Genomic DNA, 16,121 nt, shown 5'->3' with positions numbered 1-16,121 from the left:
GGCTAGTTCTTTGATAAGATCCGCTTGCATTGTCGCTGAACATGAAGCTTTTCATCAACTCTAGCAAGCTCATTATCAAGCTCCTCTTTGCCTGCTTTCAGGCGTTTTGCAACCGATGGATATTGAAAAGTACGATCAGTCGCCTTGCGTAGGTCAGTTGACTCGGCTTGTGACCGCTTTATGAGTCTTGCTCGCTCTCCAGAGAGAGTCGCGATGGATGCTACATGCGAGGCAAATTCTTCAAGCGCGCGGACAGGATCAAACGTCAATGGGTCGGTCGACTTGCGCGGATCCCTGGACGGCGCATCCTGATTGGGTTCACCACAGGGATTGTCCATCGAGTTATACGGCGAAAGTATTGTGCTCGCTTGAGCTCAAAGAGAAAATGGCAAGGAACTGTACAAGATCCTGTTAATTAAGCAACTAGTGCCATCAAACTGTGCAATAATATCTATAAAAGTCACTCACTTTGACAACAGCACGTTGGGGTACCTAGGAGCTTAACTGGTAAACTACTTGAAAAGAAATGAGAGCGCCAGAGAAAACAGAGGACCTCGATTTAGGCGCGCCGATTAACTTCGCTCATACCCGCGTAATAATGAAAGTCGATATATTTTCTCCAGCGCGGAAACAGCTCGCCGGAAATCCTCAAGCTCGCGACTGTCAACAAACAATTAACTATTGTAAGTTCCCGAGCGCAAATTCAAAGGAAACGGGTCGTTGATTTGTTCCCAGGCCAGGCACGGGTTAATATTGGTCCGTTGCGCGCGCTGTGGCTGGTTCCTTGCCAAGGCTGAACTTAGCTCCCGTTGTTTGATGCAGCTCGTTCATATTCGACAGAAGAATCTAACATCCTCAGTAACTACCCCCGCTAGGCGAGATATATCCGACTTTTGAACATAATACTACAGACGAATATCCTGCAAATACTGGGTTAATTGAGTGGTTTTTCTACGCTCCTTCGCCTATCATGGCTGCAGTAAGTTCTCTCAGTTATCAAATCCATCCACTTAGAAACCACTGGCAGCTCATCGTCTTTCATAGGCTATATCTACCATCGCGGAAAGCAAGGAAGTCAGAGGTTTCAACTTGGTTGCAGCACACTCCCATATTAGAGGCCTTGGCGTTGACGCAGACACGCTCGAGCCCCGACATTCCTCACAAGGCCTAGTGGGTCAAGAGAAGGCGCGGAAGGCGGCTGCAGTCATTCTGCAGATGGTAAAGGATGGAAAGATTGCAGGGCGCGCGGTGTTAATCTCCGGCCCCGCTAGCACCGGAAAGACTGCAATCGCTATGGGGATGGCACAATCTCTCGGGCCAGATGTCCCTTTTACCATGGTTGCGTCGTCAGAGATCTTCTCACTAGAAATGTCAAAGACGGAAGCACTTACACAGGCATTCCGCAAATCTATCGGCGTCAGAATAAAGGAGGAAAGTGAGATAATAGAGGGCGAAGTTGTTGAAATCCAGATCGATCGGACTTTGACTGGCGTACGTCCCTTCTCGCGGCACCATGGCCCCATTTTTGGGAGCTACAGCTAACTTTTGTTTACATAGGGCAACAAACAAGGCAAACTCACGATAAAAACCACGGATATGGAGACTATCTACGATATGGGCACAAAAATGATCGATTCCATGACAAAGGAGCGTGTTGTGGCTGGGGATGTGATTTCAATTGATAAGGCTTCTGGCAAGATAACCAAACTTGGGCGCTCATACGCCCGCTCTCGAGACTACGATGCGATGGGAGCGGATACAAAGTTTGTCCAATGCCCGGACGGAGAGTTGCAAGTCCGAAAGGAAATAGTGCACACAGTCAGTCTCCATGAGATTGACGTCATAAATTCAAGAACGCAAGGCTTTTTAGCACTGTTTTCAGGAGACACTGGCGAAATTCGTAGTGAAGTGAGAGATCAAATCAATACAAAAGTTGGAGAATGGAAAGAAGAAGGCAAGGCGGAAATCATACCCGGCGTGTTGTTCATCGACGAAGTCCACATGCTTGATATTGAGTGTTTTTCCTACATCAACCGAGCGCTAGAAGCCGAGTTGGCACCCATTGTGATCATGGCGAGCAATCGTGGAAATACAAGAATACGCGGCACCTCGTATAGGTCCCCTCATGGGTTACCTCTGGACTTCCTCGACAGGGTCGTCATCGTTAGCACTCAACCATACACCAAGGAGGATATCCAGCAAATATTAGCTATCCGTGCCCAAGAGGAAGAGATTGATCTGACCCCTGATGCACTTGCCCTGTTGACGAAAATTGGCCAGGAATCTGGCTTGAGATATGCCAGCAACATCATCGCCACGTCTACCTTACTAAGTCAGAAGCGCAAATCCAAAGAGGTCGGTCTGGAAGATGTACAGCGAAGTTTTCATCTTTTCCTTGACCCACTTCGAAGTGTCAAGTTTGTGAATGAGTTTGAGAAGCGGCTTATTGGTGAAGAAGGCAATGTTACCTTCTCCTATCCCAATGGTGATGCCATGGAAATTTCTTAAGGACTAGACTCTTATAACGATTTGTTCTCATTGCGATTTATGGTTGACTTTGGGATTGCGGGCTGCGAGAAGTAAAAAACTCCTTTGTATAGTAAGGTGGCGCAGTGCAACCTACTTCCGAAAGGCGGGATAAAATCATTCAGTTGTGGATGCTAAGTCATGCTGGGTAAATTCAACTCCGATTACTGTACACACAAGGCTTATCTTGTCAAATCGTTAATATAATAGTACAATTTTGAAATGGAATTGATATAAGCCAGGCTATCATGTGAAGCTTGCGACAGAGCTCCATTCTCCAGCCGTGTCAACTTTCCGAAATTCAACACCTTCACCAAAGTATCCTGCCGCATACCATGATTCCATCATTGCCCCATCATATGGACCATGAGCCTCGCCTCCATCGCGGGAATCGGACCAGCGATATTCCCACAATGGCGGAGCATCCGTCACTATTTTTGATTCCGAAATAGCGCCTTCTGCGAGCGTCTGGTCTCCCCAATCCACCCCTGTTTCTCGCTTGTATTGCCGCAACAATAGCTCACGTTCCGCATCGTATATTTCAGACTGACCACGACTGAGCAGGATGTCTGCAGCTCCAGTAATATCTTCGATCACACGCTTGCGGGCTGTTTCATCTTGGTTGTCTTCGCCCATTTCCTCATCTTCCGTGCCGTTCTTGTTACTCCGCTGTCGGTTTTTATTTTTATTCCGCCACTTCGGCTTGTTTTTGACACTTTTCCCCAGTCTTGCGAGTGACTCTAGGATAGTCTCTCCCCGCTCCATATTTTTGATTAAGGTGTCCAAGATATCCGCTGTGCGGATGCTGTCCTGCTGAAGCTGAATCTTTCGTCGTTCCTCTTCCCTCTTCTCCGCAGCCTCCCTAGCTTTTCGCATGTCTTTTCTCGAAACCCCTTCCAGCCAAGAATCGTGAATCGCGTCTGGATCTGTGGCTTTGCGAACAAAGTTTCCGGCCTCGTCAAAGCGCCCTTCCTCCTGCTCCGCGCGCATATTGAAAGCATCTAATAGCGGAACGTGCGTCTTCTTTCCCCCAGCTCCAAGTTCTTTGTCCACATCTGGACCGACCTTCGCTCTCTCTCGTTCGTCGACATCGCTCTCACTATCTTCTTCCTCGGCTCGCGCCACTTGTTTCCCTTTACCGCCGCCATGTAGATCCAGAGTAACCGTGCCTCCAGCACGAGAATCATAAACCTGTCCCTCAATCTCATCATCCTGTAGAAACCGAACTTGCTTCTTTTTACCCGGAGGTGTAGCGTCGTCTGCGTCATCAGCGGCAAAATCGTCTTCCAACTCTGCGAACATATCATCTGTGTCTCTGGGGGAATTTTTCACATTAGCTCTAGCTTTAGCTTCTATGCGCGCATCAAACCCCTCATTTTCGCTGTCAGAATCGTAGCCCTCGATGTTGACTGCGTTTCGCCGCACTCGCCGTCCTCGATGACCAATTTCGTCAGCGTCCAGCACCGCGTCCTCCTCCAAGGCGTCTGGAGCTAAAGCGGATGGATTTCGGACATCAAATCGAACTCTTTTGGATGAAGTAGGCCCGTTCGTATCGGAATCTGTGTCATTATGGTGTATGCGAGCAAAGTCTTCTCCAGTGCGCTTTGGTCTACCAGGAATCGATGCTGCCATTGCGGGCGTTGCCAGTCGAATAACCAATAGAAGTAGGAATGAAGGTAAAATTCGTGGCTCGGGGCGTCAAAAGACTAGGCCAACCACGCTTTGTGGCCCAATATAATGGATATTATTCTAGACATCTGACGATAGGGACCTTCCCGTGCTTCCAAGTACATACACGTTTCCAGACCTCTGTAATGACGGGGGGTGGTGGCTGCCGGCCGGAATATCGTACTTCCGCTGGCGGTCCGCTCTTGCGTGAAGCTCCCGTGCTTAGTCAGTCGGAGCTGCCTTCTTGTATAACGTCGTCGACGCCAACCGAAGGACTGCAAATTCCTGCCGGTATTTTGAACGAGATCCTCTTCTATCTATGTTAAAATTTTATTATATTCATTCTCCTGCTATTCGATATCCTTCGGGTTGAACGACTATCCAGCTTACTGATTTCAGCTGCAGCCTTCCTTGCCCTAAGGCTGTGTCCCCAGCCAACGTATGAAAATACAGCTATTCCTGTTCATCTGCCGTTAACGGGCCGCCGATACTTGTCTTAGCATCTATGGTAGGCTTTTTGTCTCGCGTATCTAAAACCAGCTTACGTCCCCAAGGAGCTAACTTCCAACCCCAACAGTTTCCAGGGAGCTTTTACTCGGGGGAGGATCCCATGGACGGAGTCCTACACCCGTCTATGATGCGACATCCAGGACACACGTCCAGGAGGTTTGACGAATTTTATAGATGCTATCCTGTAGCCATGCTCCCTGGTCCAGAACGAGAAAACGTCAACCACGGTGGAAAGGTTATCATGCCACCAAGTGCCCTAGACAAGCTCACACGGCTTCACATCACATATCCTATGATATTCGAGCTTCATAATCGAGTGAAAGACCGGACTACACATGCCGGAGTTCTGGAGTTCATTGCTGAAGAAGGAAAGATCTATCTGCCGTTTTGGGTATGCTCTGCGTATGCCCGATTGAACTTTTAGGAAGGTAAATACGGAATGTCGTGCAGCTTGCTAATTACGTACTCTTCAAATTGCTAGATTATGCAAACACTACTCCTTGAACCCGGAGATCTCCTGCAAATAAAGTCAACAGACCTTCCACCAGGCCAATATATAAAACTACAAGCGCAATCAACGTCGTTCCTCGATATTAGTGACCCCAAAGCCGTTCTAGAAAATGCCTTCCGCAATTTCTCTTGCCTTTCCAAAGGGGACATCTTCACATTCTCGTATAATGAGCAAATATATGAAATGGCGGTACTCGAAACGAAACCACAACACTCAAAGAGTGCCATATCAGTTTTGGAAACTGATCTCGAAGTAGATTTTGCAACGCCTATCGGATACGAAGAACCGAAACGAGTCAGTGGCACCAGCACACCGCAGAGTGCAGTTGGTAGCGGTCTTCCGGCTGGCGGCATGCTGCATTCTCAGGGCACAATGGCGCAGGCAATAAATTATTCCGCCATTGCCCCTGAGTCAATGGATGCAGCGAAGGGAGAAAAGGCTGTATCTTCCAACTTCCTTCTCGGGGGGCAACGACTAAATTCTAAGAAGGGCAGCAAAGGGCCAACTCCAAAAGCATCCACTCCAGTGTCAGGCACATCTTCTAATGCTCCACAACTCCCGCTGCCGAATCCAAAGACCAACGGGCCCCAACCACTCCGCTTACAGTCAGGTAAGCTGTTTTTTGGGATATGCCTCTCAACGGTGAGAGCGAGTCGACAGGAGCAATAGGGATGCCAGCCGAAATATAAGGGGGTCGGTCAAACCTTGCGTGGAGGTCCCAAAAAAAGAGGAGCTGGTGCTGAAGGAACAACTACTCCTGCGTCTGGCAGCGATAATGAGAGCAAGGGACAACCGAGTAACGATCATAAAGGACGGGGCCCTGGTCGAACGCTTGGGTCAGGTAGATCCAACAATCAGATATAGTTGGCTTTCTTGTTTATTTAACACGGCTACGCGAGGTAATGGACCAAAAACGAGTTTTATTATTTTTCTTTTATGAAGAGTTGTAGTTATTGGAAATGGAAATGCTTGGAACCGGTTCGAGATTCCCGCAGTCAATCAGCCCGTAGTTAAATGTAACTGTCTGACCGAATGATTCAGATGAATTCATTGGTGGATGTTCCTATTTAAACCCTGTGCCACCTCGCATGATAATTGTTATTTTAAATGCCTAGTGGAATATACATATATTCACGGATAATGTTGTTATAACTTACCCGGTGATGAGGGGTCTACCAGATTAGTTCCTGTTTACTCATAGCCACTATCGAAGGCATATAGAACCCTCCCTAGAATGGTAACCTCTGGTTTACACCGAGGGGTTCTCGGAGTGGGGTGTGTTATATCAGATGAGAATCGAACCTTGTACTAGTTCTGCCATTCTTTAAATACCCATCCCAAGACCTCTTCCTCCATCATGATCCTTCTTGGGTTGTTCTTTCTCCTCTCCTCTCTATTTTTTGTTTTCGTGTTATGCTAATTGGCTACAGCTGCTCTTGCTTCAATTCTTCCTGTGATACTTCATGGAATTCTAGTGGTCATAAAGAAGGCGCTGGTGCAAATCTCATATATTTATATAAATAATTAGCACATAACATAAACTTCTTACACTGCATACAATACTTGAGAATACTATGTAAACGCCTTGTTGGTCTCAAATCTCATCCTCTACTCTGTACAGATTCATAGAGAGAGAAACATTCAACAGAATTTTGCAATTCTCAAATGCAGCAATTTCACTTCAAAACCTTCTGACTTAACTATAGAACAGAGTCAACAGACATCAACCGCTCCACCACGAACTCGCTCAATTTTTCGAATAAGAACCCGCCGATAGATCCATCGAAAAGCCCTTGATCATACAAGCATTTTGACCCCATCGCCGACTGCATACTCCGAGTGGTGGTGGAGTTATCCAGCCAAACATGAACAGACATTGTTCAAAACTCCTGTGTGGGATTATCCCCTGTTCACTTCTATCACATCACAACCCCAGGTCAAATTGCCATACAAATTGTAAGATGAAGAGACCTAGTCATATGTATCAATCTTCTTGATTTTTGAAGATTCTCAATCTATAATTGTGAAGATATCTGAAGAGTAATCTTCATGAAAACCCTGTCTATCTTTGATGTTTCAAAATATCAATGCTAAGTCTCACACACATATCACTCTTTTCAATCTGGCTCATCATTAGCAGAAAGATATAAAAAGATATCTCAGTAATAGTATTAAGTACATAATCAATAAATATATCTGAAGTGTAATCTCTGTGAAAATTATCTGAAGTGTAATCTCTGTGAAAACTCTGTCTGTCTTTGATATTTTAAGATATCAATGTCAAGTATCACTTATATATTTCTCTTCTCAATCTGACTTATCTTCAGTAGAAAGATATAAAAAGATATCTTAGTAATAGTATTCAATATATAATTAGCAGATAACTATATATTAATAAATATAAAATCAGTATGTCTTAAGATCTGACTGAGTCTTTAATCTCTGCAAAGTAAGATATATTAAATTTAGTTTTAATATCTTAATATTCAGTAGATTCTGTAAGAGATTGAGAAGAGTAATACTAGATTTCTATTAAATATAAGAATTAACTCTATATTAATATAATCATTGACAAAGTCTTCTATTTTAAGACATAAATAACCAGTTTCTCTATATTTTACTGATAATATTTATATTATTATATAGAAATAGACTTATATTCTCTATAATATCAAGACTCTGAAGAGAGAAAGTCTTGATAGAAGATATATAATAGTGTATACTTTAGTAGTTTCTATCTTATTCTTCTACAGTAGTTAATATAAAAAAAAAAGATCTTAGAATTAGATTTTACTTCTCTTGAAAAAGTAAGATATTTTTCACTGAGTTTTATATAATATTCTTACAAAGAATTAAAAACAGAGTTATTTTCTATTATAATTTTATATTCTTTTAAGTAAGAATTACTTTTCCAGTGACTGAAGAGCTTTTATTAATACTTAATTCTTTTTTACACTCTTTATTAACTGATTTGAGTTATATACTTATTATGTGAGAAGAATTGAATGATTTAGAATAAAATTAAATAGTTTTAATCAATTTCTCTGTAAAAAATTGACTTACTTTTTATCAGTTTTTCTCTTAAAAACTATTATATTATCTGATTTATTATTAATTAATATCATACTTTTCATCACTGTATTTTAAGAAAGAGATTATAAAGATTTTATTAATATATCTTAAAAATCAATTTTAGTTTATTAAATTCTCTTTAAAAATCTAATCTAGTTACTGAACAAGTGTGAAAAAAATCAGGTATTTTATATATAAAAGTCTTTCATTCTTCTTTTGAAATAGTCTGATCAACTTTTCAATTGAAAATAGACTGATAAATCTCTCAATTGAAACAGTCTGATTAACTTTTCATTGAGTGAGTAAAATAAGTTCAAAAATACACTCAGTGTCACATCTCTGGCCGTGTCAAGACTCTGCTGCGGTTCCGCACGGCTCATTACTTCTCTGCGGATGATTTCATTTATCTCACAGACTGTTCAAACCGGTTTCCAATTACTCTATGACATTATTTGAATATATTATAGAAAGATCTGATTGATTAATATGAGAATCTCAATTCTATATAAGATCAGCAGATTACTCTTTCTTAGTAGTGAAATGTCACTGAGATATTACTTCAGCTATTCTCACTTATGAAATGAGAGAAGAGTATTCACTCATTATCTATATAGAATAGCTAGATACTGACTCTTTATTAAAGAAGTCAGTGATTTGTTTTTCTTCTACTGAAATATAAAGAAGAGTTACTATGTTTCTTATATAATCTTCTTAATATACTAAGTACTGTATCTGTGATATTCTCATGATAACTCTGTAGTTTACAAGCTCACTATTTAAGTAAGATAGTTAAGCTTACTTATACAGCTTCTTAAACAATTATCTTTATATAATATTACTAACTAGTTATCACTTCAGATCTATTATATTATAATTCAAATCACTCAATCTAATTATAAGTTTGAATCAGTCAAGCTTTAATAGACTGATATAATCTTATATATCTATACTAAGACTGACTCAATCTCACTCTCTGAGAAACACTTTATATTATTTTCTAGAGTGTGTATATCTCTATTCTGACAGAAATCTGAGATTTCTGAATCTGCTATACATTTTAATATGAGTTCTTCAACTGCTCTATCACTGCTGCAGCCTCTATATACCTTCATCTATTATGAAGATATAGAGATTAAGATCAGAGATTCTCTAAATTATAAGAGAAATATATTATCTGAATTTCACAGCTTTATCTATACTTTTAAACAGAAATTCTGTCTTAATCTGAGTCAGTTTAATACTTATAAGATATAAGTAATATACACTGTCAATCTTCTTGAAGACATCTCTGCAACTACTTGAGTTATTAAGAAGAGAAAGCTTGAGTGTACTAATACTGTTATAACTTAAGAAGAATTCAAGAACTTTCTACTGAATTAAATCAAAGACTATTATAACTGCAGCTTCATAGCAGTGCAGTGATTCAACTTATTATATTAATAAGATAATGAGAATTCTTTCAATTTTAATATAAGATTTAAAGAATATTAAGAGAAATTAGCTGATAATTTAAATTAATTAAAGACACAGCTTTATCTTACAAAGCTGACTTATAAGATGTGAATAATAATATCACAGTATCAGAGTTCATTAATTAATTATACTGAGCTTGTTAACTTAACTTCTCAGATCTATTTAAATAATTAATACTTTAAGAAAAAGATTAATAAGATCTCTTCTAAGTAATTAATAATAGAATTTAAATAGCACTGTGACAGCTCTAGTATAGAGAAAGTAAAGAAGAATTTCAAGTATTCTGATTCTTCACTCACTGTGAAGAAATATTAAAAAAGATTTAATAAAGATCTCTATTTTAACTGTAGAGCTAATAATCACTATACTAGTAATTATAAGAAGTTAAGAAAGAGAAGAAACTGAGAAGATATCTTCTTATTATTATTATTATTATTATTATTCTTCAATTATAGATGTATGCAGTCAGAGACTATAATATCTACCTGAGAATTAAAAGTTCTCAGAGTTTTTCCTATATCTATAAAGATAACTATCATACATTCACCAATTTCAGATATGTAAAATCAGAAAATTTCAGCTCAGAATACAAAAACTGTTTACAAATTACAGTATTTTAACATCTTCTGATACTTTGAAATCATTTGACAATATCATGACAAAAGAAAAGAGAACACAGTCTTAAAGATAGACACATTAAATAAATAGATAGAAAAGAATAGAAAGGAAAAAATAAAGTAAAATAAAGAGAGACTGTAATGAAATAAATTCTCAAAAGATAGTATATAGCTATTTTAACAGACTATATCTGATCAATTTTCTTCTCTTCATATTCAGATATTTCTGAATTCAGTCATTTTCTTATAACTGCTTGAGTTTCTAATAGAAAGTCTATTAAGTATTTAATTTCTGTCTCAGTTGAGAATAAGAATCTCATATTTAATTAATTTAGATTATACTTCTCTTTCAATCTGACTCTGAGACTATTGTATAATGCACAGTGTATTACAATATACTCAGAATTCTCATTTACATTGCAGAATAAGCATTCTATTGAATCAAATCTATCATCAAATCTTTGCATATAAGATTTAAAATAGTCATGTCCTAGTTTTACCTGTATTATAGATGAGAATACTTTCTTTTTATATTTAATTAAACAAGATTTTCACTTGGGTTTTATTTCAAATCTTGAATAATGTATACTATTCTTTTGTTTCTACCAGCTTTCATTTCACTTGTTTAAATAAGATTCTTTTATTTTTCTCTTTATAAAAGATCAGAACATAATTTTTTGAATAGATCTGCTTAGTTCTGAACCTTTTTTTACAGCTGAATCAGTCAATTCATTGTCATGAATATTCATATGAGCAGAAACTCAGTGCAGATGAATTATCAGCTTTGATATTCTTCTCTTTTGAATTTTTAAAACAGAGTTTAACTACGGGTGCTAGTTACCCGCAGGATGTATCTTAAGCTAATTACATTTAACCCTCTATAATTAACTGATCACTGTGTTCATCCTGTCGGGCCAGTCACTAATTTCCAGAGATGTTAGTTAGTGACTGTCATCACTCACTTGATGATGTACACACCAAGCTTTCAGTTGCTAATCTCAGTCTCATTAGATGCTCATAGGCCTATCAATCAGCTGTTGTGATCTCACTCTGTGTTAGAGACTAATCATAGACTTGATGACTGCAGTTCTTCCTGTCAGTATTAGAGCTTGACAGTGAGCTTGCAGACTCTAGTCTATCAGAATACTCTGTTTAGAGTCTAGATACATATCTAGATCTGCTAGTCAGATAATTTTTAAAATCATTCTCTATATTTGAGAGAAAGCTAGACTCTGATAACAGCTCTAGTTAGAGACTTGTTTAAGTAGTGTATAATTACTATATTAGACTTGACTCTATATCATTAGAACCTTGATAAGTGTACAGTAGAATAGTAAGACATTGACATCTTATATCAATTCTGATAAGTGTTCACAGAATCTCACTTAACTAGTGACTTGACTTGCAGTAGAGAGTTCTACCCTGTATCAAGCCTTACTAATTAGACTCAGTCTCTATTACATGAGAGCTTTCATGAGTAAGAAGTGACAGATGTCAGTGATGAGATTGGAACTCACACATCTCTAATGTGTGTGACTTTGATTACCAGTCTTATCAACTAAGTCACGCTGATAAGATATCTTCTTAAAGTTAACTTCTCTTCTGACAAATATATCTGCAGAAGATAAAGAAGAGAAAGAAATAAAGAATTGATAATTCTTACATCTCTAAGTTCATGTTATAATTACAATGTATACTCTGAATAGAGAGATACTAGTGATATGTCTACTTAACTCTGAGATAAATATTAACTTCATATTCTATTTCTTTTCTTTGATGAAGAGTTAAAAGAAGATAGACTTATTAGATTATATGAAATTTACTGATAAAATGAAATATCATCATTTTAACATAATTTAAGCAAAGTATATAATCACAGACTTAGAAGAAATCTTCAAGAAGAGCAGTCTGCTTCTTTACATAGTCAATATTATAGATGAGAATGTCATTCTAGATCTCTTATAACTGAGAGAAAACAATTCTCTTCACTCGGATATGACAGTATTATCTCACTGATAAAGAGACAGTGATAGAGAAATCTGAAGAGTTTCATCAGAAGAATCTTGAGAAAAAAGATAGAGTTAATATATTATATAGCAGGTGACTGAAACTTGAGAATAGATGAAGAAGTCATCACTCTTACTATAAGACTAGCAGCAGTATCTGTTATTAAAGACAGATGTATACAACATCTCTTTACAAATTATAAGAATGTCTTTTCAGAAAGAGAAGCAGTGAACTTTTCTAACATCAAGATATAATATAAGATTTATCTTAAAGACAGTGTAACAGTGCTGTACAGACTTCTTTATCACTTATCTGTAAAGAAATTAAATATTCTATGTAAATATCTTGAGAAAGTGTAATCAAAGAACTGAATATACTTATTAAAGAGTTCAGCAGAGATATCTATACTCTTTATACTTAAGAAGAATAATTGACTATGTCTATACATAGACTACAGAGAACTCAATAAGATGACAGTTAAGAATTGCTATTTATTACTATTAATTAACAAGATAATTAATTGATTATCTGAAGCAAAGATGTTCTCAAAGATTAATATACAGAATGTCTATTATAGAATCAGAGTTAATAAAGATAACATTTGAAAAACAGCTTTTCATATCAAGTATAGTAATTTTGAATATCTTGTTTTATCTTTTGATCTTTGTAATACTTCAGTCATCTTTCAGATCTATATAAATGAGACACTGCAGAGTCTTGTTAATATCTTCTATATAGTATACTTAGACAACATTCTAATCTTCTTAAAAATGAGGAAAGAATATGATACTTATGTTCAAGAAGTGTTAAGTCACTTGAGACAGTATTAACTCTATACAAATACTGAAAAATGCTCATTCTACATGCAGAAGATTGATTTCTTAGATTATATTATTAAGATGAACAGCATTTCAATGAACAGAAGTTAGGTCTTTATTATTAAGAACTGGCCAGCACTGTGAACATATCATAAGATGTAGATATTTCTAGAATTTATAAATTTCTACAGATGATTCATCTATACATATTCACAGATTACTGCTTCTCTTATAGATCTGTTAAAGAGAAGTGTGAAAGATAGAAAAATAAGACTATTTACTCTCACTCAAGACATTATACAGGCATTTGTAGAATTGAAACATGCTTTTATAGATATTTCAATACTGAATTACTTTAACTATGACTTACTCAGTCAGTGTGAGACTGATATATCTGAGAATGAAGTCTGTGAAATCTTTTCACAGTTAACACTGAAGATCTTTCAATGTTGAAAGAATCAGAGAATAATAATCTCTGAGAATATAGATAATGAAATGTCTGTAAGAGAAGACTTTTTCACAGAGTTTATAAGATACTGTGAATAAAGATCAGTAACCTTCTTCTTCAAGAAGTTATCACTTATAGAGAGAAGATATAATACTCATAATTAAGAGATGTTAGTAATTGTCAAATTCTTTAAGATCTGGCAATATTATCTTCAGAGTAGTAAGTACTCAGTGTAAGTTCTCACTAATTATATAAATCTGAGTTATTTCTTAATAACAAAGAGCTTGACAGAATATCAAGCCAGATGAGTGAAGCTGCTTTCAGAGTATAATTTCTATATTTAATATTATTCAGATCAGCTTAACCTCACTAATATACTATTTAAATAACCTAATTATAATATTGTTAATACAGAGAAGAATTCTATAAAAGAATCTCTGCTATCACTGCAGAAGAAGCTAGCTGCAGAGAGTTCAGATTCTCCGAAGCTCAGAAACAGTGCTGATAAGACAGCTGTATAACTCAGTATAGAAGATGAAAGAAAACTCAGATCTCTGCAGAGAACTGACACTGAAGATTATAAGCTTCTTATATTATATCTTACTATCATTGAATTAATAAAGAATGAAACAGTCTACAATCTTTCAATCTGACTACTTTTGAAATTCATTAATAAGTTATAGAAGAAAGACATCTCTACTACAGCTTAAATTCAGAAGTTGAAGAAGAAAGAATTCAATTTATACTTGAAAGAGACAGACTCTGAGTAAGATAATACTGCTAAGAAATCAAGTCACTGATAACTAGAAGAATATGAACTTCTACTGCTGAATAATTCAGTCTTCATCTCTTATAGCAGAGCAGTGTATTAGAAGTTATTAAGAATTTATCATAATAATCTTCATACAGAGCACTTTGAATTAGAGAAGACTGAGAAGCTTCTAAAATATAAATATATTTAAGACAATCTCTGAGCAGATGTCAAAAAGTATGTTAAGACTTATAATATCTATCAAAGAATAAAGATTCTGCAGTATAAGCAATACAGTGAGTTAGCATCACTGTCTGTTTCAAAGAACTTATAACAGAATCTATCAATGAATTTCATAGTTAATCTGCTGAAGTTAATAAGAGTGAAAGAATATGACTCAATTTTAATCATTATTAACTGCTTCATGAAGATAATCAAATATATCTCTACTTATAAAAAGATTAAAGCCTCTGAATTGACTGATCTGTTTTTAGATTTCATTATTCATAATCACAGTACTCTGAAGTCATTGATAACAGATTAAGAATCTCTCTTCATTAGTAAATACTGATCAGTCTTTTGCTATTATCTTATAATAAGATATCTTCTCAGTATTACATTTCATTCATAGATAGATGACTAAACTGAATATGAGAATCAGACATTAGAATAGCATCTTCAAATATTCTATTTATATCATTAGAATAATTAATCTAAACATCTTCTGATCACTGAATTTATATATAACAATATAAAGAATGTAATCTTAAAGATATCTTCTTTCTATACTTATTATAAATATAATTCTTCATTACTCAGTGACATCACAGATGATGTTTTAAAAAAGAGAATAGACAGTCAGAATATTAAATAGATACAGAGAACAGAGTATCTCTCAGTATCAGAAGTAAAAGCAAGATTGAAACTTTTGAATAAAATTCATAAGAAGACAGTGAAAAGCATTCACTGTGTTCAGAAGCAGTAGATAAAATACTATAATTAAAAACATCTTTCAATGAAGTTCTTAATAGAGAATCAAGTACTACTTTTGATAAAGAATATCAAGATAATAAGACTGTGTAAGAAGTGCAGTGAGTAGTAGCTAGAATCTTTTCTGATAATAAGAGTGATAAGTAAGCAGATATATAAATTAAAATTATTCTCAGAATTGAAATCAATTCATTCTGTTTTTCACATTTTCTATTTGAAGCTCTAGAAGTAATATCTCAGAGTGAAGCTGTCTCAGCTGAATAATATTGAGATTAAGAGTGATACTGAATATCTTATGAAGAAAATATTGAATAAGTAAATATATTACAGTAAGCTTTAATATCTCATAAAATAAGAAGATTATTCATTGTCAGAGAATTCATGAAAACTGCTTAAGTATTTGAAAAATGCTGAGAAAGAGATTGTAAGCTATGAGACAGCTAGTAGAGATCACTCTGTTATACATCAGAGATGTTAGATAAGAAATACTGTTTAAAACTTCTTATTTTTTTCAAAGAGTTTTTTTCAGAGATAATCTTATAGTGATAAATCAGTGTCTTATGAACTCTGTAGCACTCTTCTTCTATTTTCTTTCAAAGGGTTTTTAGAAGTTTAATAAGACTATACAAGTGTAAAATTCCTGAAGTGATTAGAGAAAAAGAATATTTGAAATTAATAAAAGATTAATATTATTAACTCACAGACTGCTGCTATTCTAATGAGACTGCAG

At 36.3% G+C, this 16,121-nt stretch overlaps 4 protein-coding genes across 4 annotated transcripts; 2 read left to right on the top strand and 2 right to left on the bottom strand.

Moving 5' to 3' along the window:
- BDBG_17302 (uncharacterized protein) lies at positions 1-792 on the bottom strand. Its single transcript, XM_031725055.1, has 2 exons — positions 469-792; positions 1-396 (listed from the first exon to the last, which is right to left on the bottom strand). The coding sequence occupies exon 2, from the start codon at positions 336-338 to the stop codon at positions 3-5; it is 336 nt and encodes a 111-aa protein (XP_031579167.1). The 5' UTR covers positions 339-396; positions 469-792; the 3' UTR covers positions 1-2.
- Positions 793-831: 39 nt separating this feature from the next.
- BDBG_05803 (RuvB-like helicase 2) lies at positions 832-4,377 on the top strand. The gene is made up of 3 exons (XM_002623583.2): positions 832-979; positions 1,045-1,491; positions 1,558-4,377. The coding sequence occupies exons 1-3, from the start codon at positions 971-973 to the stop codon at positions 2,506-2,508; spliced, it is 1,407 nt and encodes a 468-aa protein (XP_002623629.1). The 5' UTR covers positions 832-970; the 3' UTR covers positions 2,509-4,377.
- Positions 1,664-4,346, bottom strand: BDBG_05802 (uncharacterized protein). The gene has a single exon (XM_002623582.2). The coding sequence runs from the start codon at positions 4,156-4,158 to the stop codon at positions 2,773-2,775; it is 1,386 nt and encodes a 461-aa protein (XP_002623628.1). The 5' UTR covers positions 4,159-4,346; the 3' UTR covers positions 1,664-2,772.
- Positions 4,378-4,804: 427 nt separating the features above from the next.
- On the top strand, positions 4,805-5,884 carry BDBG_05801 (ubiquitin fusion degradation protein Ufd1; the record flags this gene model as incomplete). Its single annotated transcript, XM_031722320.1, has 2 exons — positions 4,805-5,095; positions 5,186-5,884. 2 exons carry the CDS (start codon positions 4,805-4,807, stop codon positions 5,882-5,884), a joined length of 990 nt encoding a protein of 329 aa, XP_031579166.1.
- Positions 5,885-16,121: the final 10,237 nt, after the last annotated feature.

This window comes from Blastomyces gilchristii (assembly GCF_000003855.2).
Source record: "Blastomyces gilchristii SLH14081 genomic scaffold supercont1.12, whole genome shotgun sequence".
In the NCBI taxonomy this organism is placed as follows: domain Eukaryota; kingdom Fungi; phylum Ascomycota; class Eurotiomycetes; order Onygenales; family Ajellomycetaceae; genus Blastomyces; species Blastomyces gilchristii.
This window is presented reverse-complemented; position numbering and strand designations above follow the sequence as displayed.

Excerpts from the sequence above, each read along its gene's own strand:
- BDBG_17302 (XM_031725055.1), bottom strand. The coding sequence starts at position 338 with ATGGACAATCCCTGTGGTGAACCCAATCAGGATGCGCCGTCCAGGGAT.
- BDBG_05803 (XM_002623583.2), top strand. Across the intron at positions 1,492-1,557 it reads TCGATCGGACTTTGACTGGC|GGCAACAAACAAGGCAAACT; the intron begins GTACGTCCCTTC and ends TTGTTTACATAG.
- BDBG_05802 (XM_002623582.2), bottom strand. The coding sequence starts at position 4,158 with ATGGCAGCATCGATTCCTGGTAGACCAAAGCGCACTGGAGAAGACTTT.